We start from the raw sequence: 21,482 nt of genomic DNA on the forward strand, positions 1-21,482 counted from the left end.
CGCCTTGCTTGTCAGGAAGGTTACTGGTATAATTGGAGGTTCCTGCAAATAAAAAATAACTAGAAGTGTTAAGAACCCTCAAATTTGACTATATTTTTTATTTTTCTTACCGGACAAGTGTACATCGTATGGACTTTGGTGTACCGAAGAGCCTCTCCTTCCTCAAAAGCTTGCCTCATATCCAACATGATGTTTGTAGAATTGAAATACAGATTTTCCATGCAACCTGTAAAATTTTGAGCAACCACCAGCCTTCTTGAGTGTTCGGGACGCCACCAATGTAAAACTGAAAATAGACACAAAATTTTGGATATGTAAATATATAAACCAGTCTGTCTCAAAGAGGGCGATGTCGCCCCCCGGTGGGCGATTGTAATATCCAGAGGAGCAATAAGAGGCAACTAACTTTTTTTTGTTTTAAATGTATGCATTGTTTTAAGTAGCGTTTTATTTGCTCTCAATGGTAAAATTTTCTAATTTAGAATGCAAGGTTACATCAAATAATATAGCACATTATAAATATATTATTAAAATTTAAGGTTTGAGATTTTATAAATATTATATAGGTATAAAAAAACTGGTAGGGAGCGCTACAAATTTTTTTATCTTCAAAGTGACCTACATACCTCCCGGTTCAAGTTCAGTCTATAAAACTCCCCTTTCAACTTCCCTTGTATCATAACTCTGTCAACTGAAAAAACAACATCCCTCTTGTCTCTTGAAATAACAACATCGTGCCAGATGTTGTCGTCAAGCAAACTGCCCACAGACAAACTGGTCATCATCCGGGAACCTAAAAAACCAACATAACCTCAACATTGTCATTAAATTAAATCCATCTTACAAATATAGATCATTTATTACCTAAATCCATATTTAGCAGCATCCTGTTATCCAAAAGTTGCAAGGCTATGAAATCACCCTGAGTGCCTCGGCTGTACAAAAGCACTCCATTGTCCTTGGCTGTTTTGAATCTGAATCTGATCGATTCCTTGCTGGCTGATATTGGATCTCTCAGCAAGTCCAGTTGAACGAGGGATGTACCATTGAAGTATAATGTTTCGGCATCTGGGGAAATAGAAATATACCAATAAGAAGGCAGGGATGAAGGAAAAATGGTTTTTCAATAGTTTCAGGATAATGGGTTCAGAGCTGAAAGGATGAAATATATCTAAATTAAATCAATTTTATTCGCGAAAATCAGTTACAACTTGGCTTGGATTTTTAACAAACTTCAGAAAATTCTTCCTAAAATTGCAAGGACCAAGAACAAAACCTTGTGGAACTCCTAGAGCTATATTTAACTTCACTTCGTGTTTTTTGTATGTTAAAAATTTCTGCTTGTATGGTTTTTGAAAAATGGTTTTTCAATAATTTTTTCCAAACTGGTTGGAAGTGATGACAAACCTAGAAGATGATATTTATTCTTGGTCAACTTATAGATGCACAAGTACGATATCAAATTTATGAACTGGTTGTTTTATGGTTGACTAAGAATAAAGTTAAATTTTGAACTGGTAGCACAGGGATGCTATTATATTTTACTTTGGTTGGTTACTTTTCTACTTACTATAATCGCAGCCATAAAGTTCAACTCGAAGTGAGATCCTGTCCCTCCACCTGGTAGGATTAATCTGATCCACTGAGCGATTATTGGAACTTCAAACTCGTTATATCGTATCGAATCGCCATCCTTGTTACCTTTGAATAACTGAAGAAAAACTACATGAACATCCAAATCTAATTTATTGATACACAATATTCTTAAAATCATTCATTCAAAATCTTTTCATTCAAGTTCGTCGGTATAAGAAGTTAGAGTTATTGATGATTGTTAGTTGTAGTACCATAATCAGTGATTGTTTTTGATTTAACCTGGTAAAACCTCAATTACTAAGGTAGAAGTAATTTTAGATTTTTTGTGTTAATGTTTTGCTGATTGGAGTGATACTAAAATGTCAAAAAAAGAACCAAAGATTTCTGGTGTAATTACTGAAAGCTGGTTCAATGTTGAAGTCAACTTTGATGGAATGTGAATTTTAAAAATCCTTAAGAACTACTCTTATTTATTTATTTATTAATTCATAAGCAAGCCGTAATCAATAATAATAGATATTATTTCAGGCTCTTGTCAAGTTTTTTTTTTAATCATGCTAATTAGTTTTGTGCAAAGATCGACTAGGGCGTTTTTTCGTAATTGATTGTTTAAAAAAGACGTTTTAATGAATATTTGTATGGAAATAGAGTACCTGGTCTTAAGGAACATACTAAGTAAGACAAAAAAATCTCCATCCCAACAAATTTTATAACATTATTGAAAAAAAAAGAATATATGGTGCGCTATATAATTATATACAATCAAATAAAATAAAATTGTAAAGATAACTTATAAAATGTATATGACTAATGTACGAGTGTAGAAAGTCAACAAATAAACATTAAAAGAAAAGAAACATACTAAATTATTATAGTCCTACGGAAAGTGGTTTATTTATAAAAATTAACTAGGTGTGCATGGAAAGGTGCCTTATGATAAATTGTTGAAATTTCTCGTACAAGAATTAAATATTTGAGCAAAAACAATAATTTTTCATTTATTTATTTATTTATTCATAAGCAAGCCGTAATCAATAATAATAGATATTATTTCAGGCTCTTGTCAAGCTTATTCATAGTTAATATTAAAAGGATAGTAATTTTATAATAATCATAGTAGCTGCACGAATTTCGCTTCTGAAAAAAAAGAGCTGAAAAAAGCTATTCGAACATTAAATACAATGTTCATCATCAAGTTCATCATATTAAAGTCTATTTGACCACCAGTCAAGTTCAAAATTCTTGCACAAGGTTGAAAGTTATACTCATTTAAAACCGTAAAAAATTAAATTAATAAAATAGCAATAAAAAAAAAGCATGGTTGTACAGGTTGGGCCTTATCATTATTGAGGACTAGATTATTTTCACAAAACCATTTCGTTATTTCTGACATAACCACATTTAATTTATGTTGTAATTCATTAAGAGATTTGGCCTTGGTGATAACCGCAAAAAGAATAAAATCACAAAGATTTGTAATGGAGTAAATCATTAATATATATTAGAAATAAAAGAAGCCCTAAAATTGATCCTTGGGGCACACCCAATGTACTTGTCAATTTATCCGAAATTATTTGCTCGTGATCGTTAATTAAGTAAACGCTTTGTGTTCGATTAGACAGGTAAGATTCAAATAGTTTGAGCGAACATCCGCGAATACCACAATTTTCTAATTTATCAAGAAGTCTTTGATGAGAAATACTATCAAAAGCTTTGGACAGATCGCAAAATATCGCAGTACAATATGTGGCTTCTTCGAAGGAGTCAATGATGTTATGAACTAAATTATAAATTGAGTGGGAAGTAGAATGGTTCTTCCGGAAACCATGCTGATTCTTGAACAAAATATTATATTTATTGAGAAAAGACGTTAATCTAGTATGCAAGATTTTTTCAATTATTTTATCGAAAGAGTTCAAAAAGGAAATAGGACGGTAATTATTTATATCGTCTTTATTATTTTTCTTATGAAGTAGAAAAAATTTTGAATGCTTGAGGTGGGATGGAAATATTTCTTCAACGAAGCATTTATTTAAACATAACATAAATCTATCTATATAGAAAAATATATATAGAAAAAAAATATATAGAAAAAGAGAGAGAATTCTTTAAGAATTAGACTAGGTATCTGATCCGGACCCGCTGAAGTAGTTACTTTTATCGATAGAAAAGTTTGCTTTAATTCTTCTAAATTTACATGATAAAGAACAAATGTAGAATTATTTCGCGCGTACAGAGATTTAGTCGAACTAATGGTGATCGAGTTAATTTAGACGCTTCGGTGACAAAAAAGTGATTAAATTTATTAGATATGACTACCTTACCAAAAATCTTGTCGCCGTTAATTGTAAGACAATCAATCAGTTAAGATTTAGTTTTCGTATTAATTTCCGAGTTAATTAGGGACCAAATTGTTTTCTGTTTATTTGCTGAATTAAAAATCAAGTTGTCGTTGAATTTGATCTTCGCTAAATTGATTAGATCATTTAAAGTTGCCCTATATTTCAAAAAATAAATTATAAAAGCCATGCTATCGATAATCTCTCAAGAAATGCTAATCTTTTAAGTGAAATTCTCAACTCTTTAGTTAGCCAAGGAGTTGCAGTATTATTTTTTGGGCAAACGGTTTTCTTAATGAGAGGAAAAGCTTGATTGAAGTTGAATAAAAATGTAGAAATAAAGTTGTCGAACATTGTATATGAGTCTTCGGACTTGTTAAATAAGGTCCATGATTTCTTTTCCAAAAGACATTTGAAAATCAATTTATTTGATTCAAAGTTGGTCAATGACAAAGTTTCCGGAACCAGCAGCAAGCGATCTTTAGTCAAGGCCAAGGAAATTCTTAATTAAAAAAAGTAGTATCTAAATACGGAGTCAACATAAATATTTAGAAAGATTGGAAAAAAGAACTGATGAAGGGTCTGGGCGTGTTTCCATAAAGAATTGGCCCCACCCTGGTATTTAAATAATTTTGATGCCATTTTATAGGTATTTTTGAGAAAATTCGAAATACCAAATTTCAAATCCGTAACTCATCATTTGGCCGAGATATCAGTGAAAACATGTGAAAGTGGTCCCTTTCGGTCGGAAATATGAGAGATATCGAAAAAATGTTAACGTCATTCTATTTATACTGATCTTTGTCTATGTTGTTCATAACAAATAATGAGAAAAAAAATATTTTCTCATTATATGTATACAATAGTGCGTGAAAAGGTGAAAATGATTTTTCATTTTCCATTTTCTACCAGTGCGGCTCTTAAGCTTCTGACTAATATATTTCAATGTATGAAAAACTTAAGCGTTCAATATTTTTCATATATTTACGTCGGCAATAACAAGTATTTTAATTTTAATTTATTACCTTTTTTGATTTTTTGCAATGTTATTATATTTTATATAGTTATCATTAACTAAAAAATCGATAAAAATATATGTCAGAATACATTTCATAGCTATTCAACGCAAGTATGTAAGTATTAAAAATATATTAAGTATTAAAAGTATATTACAAAAAATATATCTCTGTTTAAATTATAATTATTATGGCTATCTAAATGACAACTATTATTTTTTCAGCGAATAGTAAAAACAATTATAATTATTTTTTCTATGTAACTACTATACAATTCTGCATCATCTACAGTTTTCACAATTTAATTCCCTTTCTATGTATATTGTAATACTTGCAATTTTTCGATATTATGATAAAAATGTCACTAAAATGTGAAATTATTGCAATTTTAGTGAAGTCATAAATGGTGCACAGAAAAGACAATATATTTTTTGCAAAACTAATATCGATTCAAAAAATAATAATTACTATTTTACCTATTCTCCATGGAAAAACCACAATTATAATTTGTGAAATTCTATGTGTAAACAAATTGCTCACAGAGATATATTTTTCAATATACTTTTAATATATGAAAAATAATGAAATCTCAACTTTTTCATACATTGAAATATATTAGTCAGAAGCTTATACGGCGAATGAAAATAATCAATAATAATAATTATTGTTTTATTCGGCGCGTTGAATTTTTATTATGACTAATGAATATGCTTATTTACAAGATATAAATAAATTTTGGTTTTTAATAAATATTTCCATACTTATATGCATAATTTGTCGAGGCGCGCGATAACGACGAGCCTTATGCTTGCAAAGCGACTTTATATGGGTGTTCTTGTACCGGCAGCGCGTGTACTAGCTTAAGTTTTTCCAACATTTCACCCAAATTTCCACTTACATTTGAATGGATTTTTGAATAACAGAAGAAAAATGTACAGGCTTTCAAATGATGCTAATATAAAAGTAGTCCAAAGACGAAAATGAAAATGAAAAATAATTTTCACCTTTTCACGCACTAACAAATAATTGTTATGAACAACATAGACAAGATCAGTACAAATAGAATGACGTTAACAGTTTTTCGATATCTCTCATATTTCCGACAAAAAGTGAGTTTAAAAAAAGGGGCCACTTTCACATGTTTTCACTGATATCTCGGCCAAATGATGAGCTACGGATTTGAAATTTGGTATTTCGAATTTTCTCGAAAATACCTATAAAATGGCATCAAAATTATTTAAATACCAGGGTGGGGCCAATTCTGTATGGAAACACGCCCATACCCTTTACGAACTTAAGAAATTCTATTGATCTTCCGCAAATAACTTTAGGACAAAAATATTTAGCAGGTTTTGGAAACGACAGAAGAGTAGTAACTTCTACAAATGACTCCACTTCTATCATTACAAAAAACCTAATAATTGACATATATCCAATCTTTTCCCTCCTGGTACCTGGACATCTCCGTGGGCGTCGGTGCAGGACCTCCAGGCATCACCATCATCAGAATATTGCACTGCGTACTCCCACACATACTCCCTGCTTCCTGGTCTTCCTGCAGTTGCAACCGCCCTGACCTCCATTCTTGCTCCGAGGTCAACCCAGAGGAAATTGTTATATGTACTGTCCTGGGGCGACCAGGCATTGGATCCTGGTGTTATAGGATGACAAAAAAAAATGTTGGATGGAGATTAAGGAAAAAGGAAAATTAGGTTGGAATAAAAATATAGAAAGAATAAATTGATGAAACCAAAGTAAAATGTATTTTCAATCCAGGATCAAGTTTCCATCAGTTCCACGATGATTTCGTCATTCCGTTTCCATTTTAGTATTTTTGGAGCAGCAAATAAAATTGGGAAGAGAAAAAATTATGATGTGTTAGTATATGTGAAATATGAAATATGAAATATTAATAGACAGATACAAATAGATATGGATATAAAGTCTAAAAAGCACTACTGAATGATGGGTTGGTTAAAAATAGACATACCGAACTACGACACACTCACTCAAAATTAAAACACAAACTTAAAATATATATATATATATATATATATATATATATATATATTAATTTGGAAATATGAGCAAACAACACTTTTTTGCACTAATTTATAAAATAATAATTTTCACAAACGTTTCGAGACTAGGTTTGTCTCATCATCAGTGTGTTATAATTTAAAATTTAAAATATGGAAACCTAAATTAGCATTATGTGTTATTCGTTACAAGTCGTTCGATATACTGTATATACTCATTCGATATAATGTATATACTAATTCAATATACTCATGTATGTATATCGAACGACTTGTAACGGATAACACATAATGCTAATTTAGATTTCCATATTTTAAATTTAAAATTATAACACACTGATGATGAGACAAACCTAGTCTCGAAACATTTGTGAAAATTATTATTTAATAAATTAATGCAAAAAAGAGTGTTGTTTGCTCATATTTCCAAATTAATATCTATTATCCACTCAGAATACATTTGTTATATATATATATATATATATATATATATATATATGTATATGTATATATATATATATATATATATACAATAAATAAATCATAAATAATGTGACCTAGTCTAGTCTAGTGCTCGACTAGCAGATACAGGCGGGGGTACTCGGATCGAATCCTGGTCGAGTACTGCATGTAGCAATGAATCGAATGAAGCAAGAATAAACTAGTGGTGTATGGCATCGTGCCATAAGGCAAATTGCTGAAAATTCCCGTACCGTAATGAAATATTCGACAAATTTTAAACGCTTTCAAATATATTATTACAAATACTGTAACTTTCATTATTTTTGCTCTCTTGTTATATCTGAGCAAATCAAATGTAAATTATAAATAAATCAATTTATCTCCAGAACATTAACAATCGTCATTTCAATTCGAATTCAATTTCAAAAAAAAAATAGTTGCCTAATTTGCACAAAATTGAAAAAGTGCTCCACAGTCTAAACGCATTTGCAAATAATTCTGTGCGACATTTTCACTTATACTGTGCTTAGCTTGGCGGCATTTTCACATTTTTCAATAGTTTTCACAAAATTCGAATTGGAAAAGTGATCCATTACATAAACAGTCTAAACGCACTCGGGTGAACATTTGTACCAGAGTGGCGCTTAGACTGTGCTTAGCCTGGGTAATTTTTTGAATTTCTTAATCAAAAAATTACAAAAATTTTATTGAAAATAAAAAAAGATGTGATAATTTTTTATCCTCATTGTTTTGTCAATACAAGCAGAAAGTTTTTTGAATCATTCAAACACTGCCATTTTTTGCACATTTAGCTCTGTATCTTCAAAATGGCGGGACCTGCCTTTGCCAAAAACTAATCAGCACATCTCCCTATCAATAGGGATCGAATGTTTTTTAACCATTCAAATCGGTTGAATAAACGTGGACTAAAAATGCGAGCATACAAAACACACACACATACACATACACACACATCCATTTTTTCTGAAGTATGCCAAAATGTTCAGAAACCTTCAAAACTTTGAGAAATGCAAAAATTTTCAATTTAGATTTTTAGATGATTACTATAACTACCCTATGGAAAGTCAATAATAGTATTAATAGAATCTAAAAGAAAATTTAGAAGTCAGAACTTTTTTTTATTAACTTCCCGTAGGGTAAGTTATAGTAATCGCAAAAAAATCGAAGATGAAAATTTTTATGTATCTTTACGTTTCAAAACCTTCTGAACATTTAGGCATACCTAAGAAAAAATGGATGTATGTGTGTGTGTGTGTGCGGATACAAATTTTCGTCGACTATTTCTTCAAAATTAAATAAATTTTTCTTCAAAAACGTTTATTTTTCAAAAAAAAAGTAAACTTTTGTCAAAAATTTATAGTTTCTCAAAAATCTATTATAATTTTTTCAGAGTAAATGTTTTTCAAAAATGTTAATCTTTTCAAAAAAAATTTTTTTTGGCACGAGAAGTACCAGCAATTTGCCTTAAAGCACCATGCCATGCGCCCCACTAGTTAAATTCTATTTCAAAACGTCCTATCCCTCCACAGTCGTATATCTTTTACACGATTTTTTTAAATCATATTACTATTTTTTATATCATTATTCTATTCCTATTTCCTTTATCCATTTCTACCTTCGTATAGCCTCCTGGTTCCTTATAATCAGCGTAGTCCAATCCATTATGTCCGTAACTGATTGCAAATTCGGTAACGAATTCAGTACTATGAGCCCTTCCCTGGATGGCAATCCTGGTCACATTCATTATCTGGCCAAGATCGATGATCAGCCTCTGGTCGAAATCGGAATTTCTGGCCGTCCAGGCATTTCCTCCTGGATAATGGTCAAAATACCATTATATAGTATTAATAGTTTTGGTTAGTTGAGGATTTTCCAACTCCTGGTGATGGTTAGTATGGAGGATATCGATGCAATATGTTAGGATAGATTTCTTGTGATTTGGGTGATTTTTTTAGTTAGTCCAGGACTTTGGATATTATTTATTTATGTTATCTTCAATCTGTTACATAAATTTGTTTATTTTCTTGGTTAGTTAAATCCATTCCCTCGTTAGTATCTAAATTATTTATATTAAAATAACATCTACTGTATGCTTGTTAAAAGAGACAATTAGGTGCTGTTTTCTTCAGTGATTTTTTTGAGTTAGTCCACGACATTGAATATTATTTCTAAATGTTATCTTCAATCTGTTACATAAATTTGGTTATTTTCATGGTTAGTTAAATCCATTCCCTCGTTAGTATCTAAATTATTTATATTAAAATAACATCTACTGTATGCTTGTTAAAAGAGACAATTAGGTGCTGTTTTCTTCAGTGATTTTTTTGAGTTAGTCCACGACATTGAATATTATTTCTAAATGTTATCTTCAATCTGTTACATAAATTTGGTTATTTTCATGGTTAGTTAAATCCATTCCCTCGTTAGTATCTAAATTATTTATATTAAAATAACATCTACTGTATGCTTGTTAAAAGAGACAATTATTAGGTGCTGTTTTCTTCAGTGCTCTTTTATTAATTTAGGATTAGTTGACATCATTCATCTATTTTCCAACCAAACCATTACAACCTGATGGTCTAAATTTTTATATATATTTAGGTATTGTTAATTTGATACCATCCTAAAAATTGACATATATTTCGATCACCAGTAAAGTAACTACTACAATAATTAAGGTTTCACATACTTATCCAATAATTATGGTAAGTATGATGGTTTTACTAATGGGTTTCACAGAATTACTTCTAGAATAAAATCTAGAACATATTTAATCGAAAACTAATTTTTAAACTTGGCCTCATATCAAAAGTGTATCAATGTTCACATAGTGCTGAAATCTTACCAAAATCAGTCAATTTTCATCACGCAGAATATTTAAAAAATTATACTATTCGAATAAATCAGTACAAATATCCCCTCTAATTTTATCAATGAAAGTTTGTAATAGTTGACACAAATCGTAATTTACTATTGTATATATATATATATATATATATATATATATATATATATATATAATATATATATATATATATATATATACATATATAAAGAATTCTTAATAAGATTTAAGGGTGTTGTCACCCATATGTTTAATCCTATTAGTAAAGGCTGTCAGAAACAATCCGTGAAACTAGGGGATCCTAAATCAAATCCTAACCATATTATACATATATATATATATATATATATATATATATATATATATATATATATTGAAATGTCAGTATCCAGTAAGTCTAGAATAAAATACATTGAGTAATGGAAGATTTTCTGTCTAGTTTTAAAATTAAATTAATTTTTCGTGACATCATCATAACATAAATTTGAAACTAAAGTCAGTCTCATGTGATGTTATTAAATACACAAACTAGATTTAGCTAAAATCAGCATAATTCCCAAATGACCCTTTAAAATTTTATCAAATCATTCAGGATCACATCAGATCTTTAATAAATTTATCAGATCTCCGAAAAGTCTACCGAACCCTTGAGAATTTCACCAGATTTTTGTACCTTGTGGCACATTCTTAAAAATCTTAACTAATCAGCCTCTGGTCGATAATACAGTAACAAAAAAAATTCAAATTCAAGCTAACTATTTTTAAAAGTCAGGTCAACCCCGGAAAAAACAACGTAATTCGGCACCAAGGAAGCAACGTTAAAAACTAGGACTGTCTTAGTTAGATCTAAGAAGCGTTTTTTGTTAAATGTTTTACCAATACTATACTAAATTACATTAAAATCACCAAAATTTGTTTTTGTTGAATCTTTTGCCAATATTATACTACGTCACATTCAAATCACCAAAATTTTCAAATTGCCCCCCTGAATTTACAAATTGCCCTCCAATGCGCTCCACGTTGGAAATCACTGATGTGGATATTACATTTTTCTTATTCATAATCATAAATATATTATATTTTAATATTGCCTTAGCCTATTAGTGAATATAAATGTTTGGCAAATGACAGTCTTCATTTGTTTTTAATGTCAAACTATGCCTCAAATATTTTCAAGGCGAAACAATTATAGACGGTTTTTTGTAATTTTTTCCATTTATTTCTACAATCTAACTATATTTCTATAAATCAAAAAATCCTAAAAAATTCCCTTAACAAACTTTAGAAAGATTTATCAAAATCTGAGTAATCGTTCAGAAGGATGATGCTTTCATACACCATTACAGAAGAATTCTAAGTAATCTAGTTTATACTCTAGCAGATCGATAAAATTTTTATCATATTCTCAAAACTTTCGTAAATCTTTCTTCAAATCTTACTAGATTGTGGAAATTGTCAGCAGGATGTTATCTAATTCTTAGAACAAAAGGCCAATTAATTGCTTTCCAGCAAAAATTAGGAATTCATTGAATATCATATTTGGCAAGTTTCAAGACAATTCATACCCTCAGTTCAGCCAATTCTAAAAATGTGTTGACATACTTTTCTATTCTTAGACAAACCTACCATTCTGACTAAATCCATACCCTGTCCCATTTCTTGTTATGTCTTTATATTTCTTCAAAACTTTTGCTAAATTACTATAACGATGTTACGGAACTCTTCGTCGGTTCGATTGCATTCCCCCGGATTGCATGTTTTATATCATTTTATTACTGTATCATTCATTTGGGTGCCCGCGATGTCTCCGATGGAGCCCCGAGGCGGCGCCCCCCAATCTTTGGCGATAAACACTTGATCGGAAAAGTTACTCCGGGAAAATAAAAATTGTGAAAATGAAGCTCGGGGGAAATGAAAATCTAATAGTTACTTTTATTAGAAATTTAAAAAATTAAGTCAAATGATGTTGGGTTTATAAAATACATTTTTGAAACTGTTCAAGAGGGTACTACTATGTGCCTGAGATAATGTTTGCAAATGTGGCCCCATTTGATTTTATTGACACTGGTCTAGACTGTACATTTCATAACAACTAGTATCAATAAACTATTTGTTTGTGAGTGAGTTTGAAAAATTAATTTCTAGTTTCCAAGATAATTTTTCTATTTAGAATTCGTTTTGTATTGTAAGATTTCGTATCAAGTTTTAAAATAAAATATAAATTTTTTAAAAATTAGGAGCAATATGCTAAAAAATGTACTAAATCCTTTAGGCTTATTTGGACCTTTGATAAAAGCCTTTAGAATATTTTGTTTAATCAATTTATAAGAATTTTGTATTTTTTCCTTCAATGCTCTAAAAAGTTTTTTACGAGTGCATCGAGCATTTGACCCCGCATGATCCGAGTTCATTTAGTAGATTATACTTATACATTTATATATATATATATATATATATATATATATATATATTATAAAAGAAGATACGGAACTTTACTACTATCAAAAATAACTGCAGGTTGACATGCAATCTGTAAAACTCGTACTGGAAAATCATATCTGATTTGACAAATAATTTTTGACATAGATTAACTTCTTTAATTATAAACAAGAAATACTAAAAGTCATGAACTTGCCAGGATTTCAATTTGCCAAAATTTGCAAGAATCCAATTTTCAAGAATTCTTCAAGACTTAAGAGAATCTTTAGAAAAATTCATAAAAGATTTATGACAATATATAATGATCTAATATATTATGACTATTTCTGACTATGTTTAACGCTTTTAAGAACTCTGTTTTTTTATTGATGTTTGATTGATTGAATTTTGAAGGACCAATTTGTTGTGAAACACTTTAATTATAACTTTATGTATTATTTTTATATTAATTACAAATTATAATTGTATTTATAAGGATTTATAGGTATCTTAAAAAGTTCTACAGTAATTTATGAAGGAAACTATGGACGACCATTATTAATATTGAAAAAAAAATCATTTGACATTGTCCATCAATGAACTTTCATTAATCAAATATGCAAATAAAATGCAAAATTCGATACAAGTGCAAAATATGCAAAATTTTTATGCAGATGTTATTGATATTGATATCATTGTTCAATTTATGATGACTTGAAATATGAGGCAGACGTTGGAAACATTTTGGATTTTATAAAAACATATTCAAGAACAGTTTATTTTTAAGTCATAAAATAGTCAGAAATCTGATAAAGCAGCCAGGAAACTGATAAAAATGACAAGACTGGCAAAAATCTGATGAACATGGCAAACAAATTTAATAGAATTTAATCAAAATTAATTTTAATCAAAAGTCTACAAGAAACTGCCAAGAGATTTTCTAATACCTGGAAAAATTTCTAAAACCTGTCCGTCAAGTTTCAAGAACCTGCCAAAATTTTCTAATCCATTAAATCGGTATAAATTTTCAAGAATCAACATTTTTTAATATCTGATTAAATTTTCTAAAATCTGGCAAGATTTTCAAGAACTTGCTAGGATTATCAAAAATCTGTCAAGAATTCACTTGAATTTTCAAAAATTTGTCATAATTTTCAAGAATCTGCCAACATTCCTTAATATCTAGTTAAGTTTTCTGAATTTTGTCAAGATTTTCAAGAACTTGCTAGAATTATCAAAAATCTGCCAAGACTCCATAATATCTGGTTAAATTTTCTGAAATCTGTCAAGATTTTCAAGAACTTGCTAGGATTATCAAAAATCTGTCAAGAATTTACTTGGATTTTCAAGAATTTGTCCTGATTTTCAAAAACCTAACATAACTTTCAAGAATTTGCCAAAAATTTCTAATATGCATCTAGTGAAATTTTTAAGATTTTGCCAATATTTTCAAGAACGCCTTAAAACTTTCAAGAACCTGCCAATATATTGTCTAATACCTGTAATGTTTTTCAAAATCTAACAAAATTTAAACAGTTTTCTGTAACTATCAAGATCTTCCAATATCTGGTGAAATCTTTCGAAATTTTAAAGAATCATGTATTTTAAAAAAAGCGATTAAGATTTTCAAGAACTTGGCACTATCTTCATAGACATTTAAATTAAAATTTGTTTAAAAAAATTGTTAAAAACGTTCGAAGCAATATTAGTTAGTGCATGTTTTATTTAGCAACTTGCCAATAGTCAAAACAACAAATAATTTCTGCTCTTTATACACTAAATTTTAAAATATATATTTATATATCCAAAAATGTGTTAAAAATATTTATTATATAAAAAAACTACAGAACATGCTTTTAGCCTAAATACGATCTACATATAAAACTACATAAAACTAACAATAAATTTTTAAAATATAATTTCATATTTATCACTATATATATAGTTCTCAAAAATTCTCAAAACAATTTTATATATATATATATATATATATATATATATATATTCAATTTGAGTTTAAAATTCGGGCGTAACATAAATAAAAATAGTATGAAAGTTTTTTTTAAAGTTTATTTAAAATCCATACGTTTCGGTTAGCATCTTAGCCATCATTCAGTGGTAATCAAATTAAAATTTTGTATCCTAATAATTCATATGCTATAGTAGGATAAAAAAATTTAATTTGATTACCACTGAATGATGGCTAAGATGCTAGTCGAAACGTATAATAAAATTTTGTATTCTAATAATTCATATGCTATATTATGATACAAAATTTTAACTTGATTACCACTGAATGATGGCTAAGATGCTAGCCGAAACGTATGTATTTTAAATGAATAAACTTTAAGAAAAAACTCTCATAGTATTTTTATTGATGTTATGCTCGAATTTTAAACTCAAATTAAATGTATATATATATATATATATATATATTTAATTATTTATGTAAGGATGAGATTCCTTTTTAAAAAATTCGTCGCATAATTCTGGATCAGGTTCGAGCAAAGGCACAGCATTTTTCACCAAATCATCAAAATTCAGGAACTCGAACAACTTAATTGGTGGTTTATCCTCCTTCGAATACAAAGAAACAGCAACACAATGATCCTCATCGAGCAAAGACTCCTCGAACCTCCATCCGTCTAAATATTCACCATTCACCTTGCAAACTGTATCCGAGACAACTTTGTCTTCAGACAAAGTACGATTTTGGATTTCGAATGAAATATTTTGTAAGTTGACAGTGATGCCACATCCCAAATTTTTGACGTAGGACTCTTTTAGGCACCAGTGTCTGTAGAAGCCTTCGGTTTGTTTTTGCTCGTTGGCTCCTTGTTTGATGTTGCACCATTCGAGGGGTGAGAAATGTCTGGTCATGAGTCTAAAAAACTCTGCCAAGGGTCTGTTTTTGGTCGTGTACTCCATTTTCATGACATCTACGCCAAGTTTGTAAGGGCCAAGTTCGCCAGCCAAGACTGCATAGTTGCCCTGGTGGGAGACGTTGACGTCCAATTGGTAGTCGGAGTTGTCCAAAAAGGGTTTGCCCTTATCATCGCGCCTAAATTTGATCTCGTTGTACTGCAAACCGGTGACGACATGGACAAACTTTCGGAGCATCAGACGCCCCACCAAAGACGCCTTGAAAGAGTCCCCAAAAACGTATTTACTGATCCTTTCCTTCTCCTCCTGCTGGATGCAGGATAAGGCGAATTGCATTTGCATTTTTGTAGGAGTCCAGGAGGACACGTTGAAAGCCCAACGTACACTAACCACCATTTTGATAAAAAAAAAACACTTTTTATGTTATTATTTTAAATTGTCCACCGCCTTACAAGTCTGTGTCCTTTCTACTCAACCTAAAGAGAAACAGAAAGACAACTTGACTTGATGGTTCCATTTAAAATGTTTGTTTGTTTGTTTTGATTTTGTGGATTTATTTATGACGTGCACATATATGTTTCTATATTTCCATTAAAGATTGACCTGGTCTCGACCTCTCGCCATTGTGTTTTTATTGAGAATTTTTGAGAACGGTTATTTTAAAAATTGATATTTTAATAATCGACGAATGAGTTGAAAGATTGATTGTTCTTGTTGTTGTTTGTGGAATTTGGGTTATTGGACGGTGCAGAATGTTTTGTATCAGATCAACGTGTATATAAAGATAGTGCAAAAATCTTTTCCCGTCAGTGTAATTCAAAAATCTCAAAATGCTAATCTTATACACGTTTTTGTAGTTTTTTTTTTAACTTCCCGTAGGGTAGTTATAGTAATGGACCGAAAATTAAAAATGAAAATTTATGCATTTCTCGACGTTTTGAAGGTTTCTAAACATTTTTAAGGGGCTTACCTCAGAACCTAAATGGATGTATGCCATACACCACTAGTTTAAATGATAGTATGTCAAAATTTGAAAGAAAACTCAAAAATGGATTCGTTTTTAACAACCTGGATATGATTGTCAACATTGTTTAGAATCTGCTAGTATTTACAAAAAGCAGATAAGTTTTAGCAAAATATTAAAAAATGATTTTATGAAATTTTCACAGATCTAAGATTAGAAGATTATGAATATATTTTTATCTGTTTGCAAAATCTAGTGAAATGTACTTTCAATACTGGAATAAAATTAAAAAGATATTTTATATCAATCTGGATATGATTGTCAACATTTTTAAGAATCTGCTAGTATTTACAAAAATCAAGTAAGTTTTAGAAAAATATCATAAACTTATTTCAGAAAATTTTCGGAGATCTGAGATTAGATTCTCAAAGATGTGACAAAAATTTCAAGAATCTGATGGTACTTCTCAATATTTAAATAAATTTAAAAAGATATTTTTATGTGTTTACAAAATCTAGTAAAATGCACTTACAATATTTGAATAAAATTAAAGATATTTTATATCAATTTGGATATGACTGTCAACATTTTTAAGAACCTGCCAGAATTTACAAAAAAAACAGGTAAGTTTTAGGTAAATATCAAAAAATGATTTTAGGAAATTTTCAGGGATCTGAGATTATTTTCTCAAAGATGTGACAAAAATTTCAGTCAATTTTTGAATAAGATTATAAAGATATTTTATATCTGTTTACAAAATCTAGTAAAATTTTCAAAAATGATTTTATGAAATTTTTGAGGATCTAGTAAAATTTTCCAGAATCTGATTGAATAAAAAAAAAACAGTAAGAAACTGATACGATCTGATCATACAATTGCAAAGAATTTGATAAAATTCAAGAAATTCATAAAACTATCAAGAATTTGAACCAACTATTAAAAATGTGTATATATATTTTTTTATAAAATACTGTAAAAATGTTTTTCCGTAAGTGTAATTAATAAATCTCAATTTGAATTTTCAACAAATTTGTAGTACAAACAGTATGTCCCTCTAAACTCGTCAAAAAGCAGATATTGACCAAATTTTTTAGTACTTTTTGTTAAAAAAAGTTAATATCTCAAAATTTTGAAACAAAGCTCATTGATTTTAGTATTTGTCGTCAAAGTAGACACGTTGATGTAAAACATGCTCAAATTTGAAGGTTATAGTATAAACGGTACGTCCTGAAGAGCTCATCAAAATACAGAACTTCAATCTTGGCCAAGTTTTGGGTAGTTTTTGTTTAAAAAAGTTAATATCTCAAAATTTTTAAACAAAACTAATAGATTTTAGTATTTGTCGTCATAGTAGACACATTGATGTAAAACATACTCAAATTGCAAGGTTGCAGTACAAACGATACGTCCTGAAGAGCTCATCAAAATACAGAACTTCAATCTTGGGCAAGATTTTGAGTAAATTTTGTTAAAAAAAAGTTAATATCTCAAAATATCAAAAGAAAACTCATCGATTTTAGTATTTGTTACCATAGTAGACATATTGATATAAAACATACTCAAATTTCAAGGTTATAGTATAAACGATACGTCCTGAAGAGCTCATCAAAATACAGAACTTCAATCTTGGCCAAGTTTTGGGTACTTTTTGTTTAAAAAAAGTTAAAATCTCAAAATTTTGAACCAAAACCCATTGATTGTAGTATTTGTCGTCATAGTAGGCACGTTGATGTAAAACATACTCAAATTACAAGGTTGTAGTACAAACGGTACGTCCTGAAGAGCTCATCAAAATACAGAATCAAGATCTTGATCCAAATTTTTGGTACAATTTTTTGCAAAAATGTTATGTTTTAAAATTTTGAGAGAAAACTTATCGATTTTAGTATTTGTTACCATAGTAGATAAGTTGATGTAAAACATACTCAAATTTCAAGTTTGTAGTACAAACGATACGTCCTGAAGAGCTCATCAAAATACAGAACTTCAATTTTGGCCAAGTTTTGGGTACTTTTTGTTTAAAAAAAGTTAATATCTCAAAATTTTGAAACAAAACTCATTGATTTTAGTGTTTGTTGTGATAGTAGACACATTGATGTAAAACATACTCAAATTGAAAAATTGTAGTACAAACGGTACGTCCTGAAGAGCTCAACAAATGTTAAAGAAAAAAGTTCTATGTGGTGGTTTATAGATATTATTTAGAAAAATTCTAATAAAGCAATCAAGGAGTAGAAAAAAAAGACAAAAATCAATGTAATTCCAGATAAACAAAACTAGGACACGAGACAGAAAAATACTTGGTCAACAATAAAATCCTATGCTGCAGGTTACATGAAAAATTTTCACAAATTGAATTTACTGCAAACATAGTACTATATAAAAAAACTGTATTTGAACTGTATACATTTAAAAACAGTCCATTACCAATAATACAATCATGATCAATTTCTAATAATGTTATTAGAAACCTATTTCGATATTCAGTTTTCCAAATCAAATACCATTTTGTATATTGATAAATTTTTCTATTCCATTTTATATTTATAATGATTTCTAAACACATTTCCTTCTTGATCTGATGCAAAACATCAAAATATCTACTAAAATTTTCCAAAAAACCTCAAAGGTTAATACCTAATTTATTATTATTTACAACAATTATCTACAGCATGCAATACAAGTACTATAATACATATAAATAAAAAATATAAAACTGACCTTCTAGTCTTGCATTTTCAGGGCCTCTTTCGCTCAAATGTGAGGTGGCTTTTAAGGCAGCTCTATCGAGCAATGGGGTGTTACATTCGTATTCTGAGTAATATTTCGATACAAACTCTGAAAGAAAAGGAAAAGAAAATATATAAAATTATATATGATATAAAAATTATATCAGTATTTAATCATTTTATTAAATAGTTAATCATTCTCTTCATTAGATAAATGTCTTAAAAGTAACAATTCAAATTGCATACAAAACGAAGCAAAATTGGAGTGCCACAAGGGTCCTATTAAGGACCTTTGTTATTCATAATACAAACTCTGAAAGAAAAGGAAAAGAAAATATATAAAATTATATATTATACATATAAGAATTATATCAGTAATTAATCATTATAATAAATAGTTAATCATTCTCTTCATTAGATAAATGTCTCAAAAGTAACAACTCGAATTGCATACAATTTGTCCAAGCAAAATTGGAGTGCCACAAGGATCCTATTAAGGACCTTTGTTATTCTTAATATTCGTAAATGATATAGGTATAGACCATATATAGGATACAATAATTATCAAAAATCTGCCGAGACATTACTTGAATTTTCAAGAATTTTCCAAATTTTTCAAGAATCTGCTAACATTCCTTAAAAATGTTAGAAAGAAGCAATATTAGTTAGTGCATCTTTTATTATTATTTTTATTGGAGTACCACAAGGGTCCTATTAAGGACCTTTGTTATTCATAATATTCATAAATGATATAGGTATGGAATATGTATAAGATACAATGATATAGGACTATATATAGGATACATAGATAAAATGAAGATCTGTAAGAAAAAATGTGTGTGTCGGAGAAAAAAGATCTTGGGTTCTTCATGGATAATTTATTATCTCTGAAAGCTTTCAAGCAAAAGCAAAAGCTTTTTCTCCAAACTTGACAATCACTAAACTTTATTAAGCAAAATGTAGCAGAAATTCCCATAAACTGAATTAAATTAGTCACTATAAAATAAAGACTTTGAGAAATAAAATAGTGTGCATATAAATATGATTACAAACATGGTATAAATATATATATATATATATATATATATATACATATATATAAAGTAAATAACGATATATAAGTAGAAAGAAATACAATAAAATCTATCTAGTTTTGATAAAATAACTAATTATTCTCTTCGATGTGTAAACACGAATTGCATAAAATTTGTCTATCATGTTTTAATGTAATATTTTAGATATAATCTCTCTATAGATTTAATGCAATCTATCTCTTTTGATAAAATAACCAATTATTATCTTCGAAGTGTTAACACGAATTGCATACAATTTGCCTATCAAGTTTATTTATAAAGTTAAAACTTTACTGTAGAATCTATGTAATATTTTAGATGTAATGTCTCTATAGATTTTGTGCAAAAGCAATTTAATTTGTTTCAAACACAAAATTTAATACAAATCTCAAACTTGGACCTAGCCTTTATTGACACAAAGTTAATTTTAACACACAAAACATAAATAAATAAAAATAAATATATATAATATTTGAAAATAAATATGCTGATGCAGTAGCATGTATGTGTATGAAATTTCTGGTGTATTTAAATAAATTATACTAATTTCAAACCATTGCTCAAAATTTCTCTTTAGAAGTTATGAAAAACAAAGCAAAACTGGAGTACCCCAAGGGTCCTATTAAGGACCTTGGTTATTCATAATATTTGTTATCGAATTAGATATAGACCACATATAAGATACAATGAAATAAGACTATATATAGGATATATGGATACATAAGTGTATCGATGAAAAAAGATCTTGGGTTCTACATGGATAATTTATTTATTTTCTCTGAAAGCTTTCCAACAAAATCATAAGTTTTTTCTCCAAACTTGTTACTATTGCTAAATGTAGCAAGAATTCCCATATATTGAATTTGCTGCTCCAAAGTAAAACTTCAAATAGTAAATTGAGGATAATGTGTGTATATCAATACGATTATAAAATTTAGTGCACACATCCAATTGGTATCTACATAAATAAACAAATAAATAATAATAATACATATATATGCTTGAAGAAATATACAATAAAATCTTTCGGGCCTTGGCAAAATAATTAGTGTGTTCGATGCATTAACTCGAATTGCATACAATTTGTCTATCATGTT

The 21,482-nt window shown here is 28.9% G+C and overlaps 1 protein-coding gene across 1 annotated transcript in view; it reads right to left on the bottom strand.

The window, feature by feature from the left end:
• LOC113388996 (neurexin-4) overlaps window positions 1-21,482 on the bottom strand; it is a 55,307-nt gene that overhangs the window by 19,953 nt on the left and 13,872 nt on the right. Inside the window, exon 3 of the mRNA XM_026626027.1 lies at window positions 9,089-9,285. Coding sequence (XP_026481812.1) covers window positions 9,089-9,285 — 197 coding nt within the window. The remainder of the gene's footprint in view (window positions 1-9,088; window positions 9,286-21,482) is intronic.

This window comes from Ctenocephalides felis, unplaced genomic scaffold, assembly GCF_003426905.1.
Source record: "Ctenocephalides felis isolate EL2017-DRISC unplaced genomic scaffold, ASM342690v1 CF-g0.4_SCAFFOLD_03573, whole genome shotgun sequence".
Lineage (NCBI taxonomy): Eukaryota > Metazoa > Arthropoda > Insecta > Siphonaptera > Pulicidae > Ctenocephalides > Ctenocephalides felis.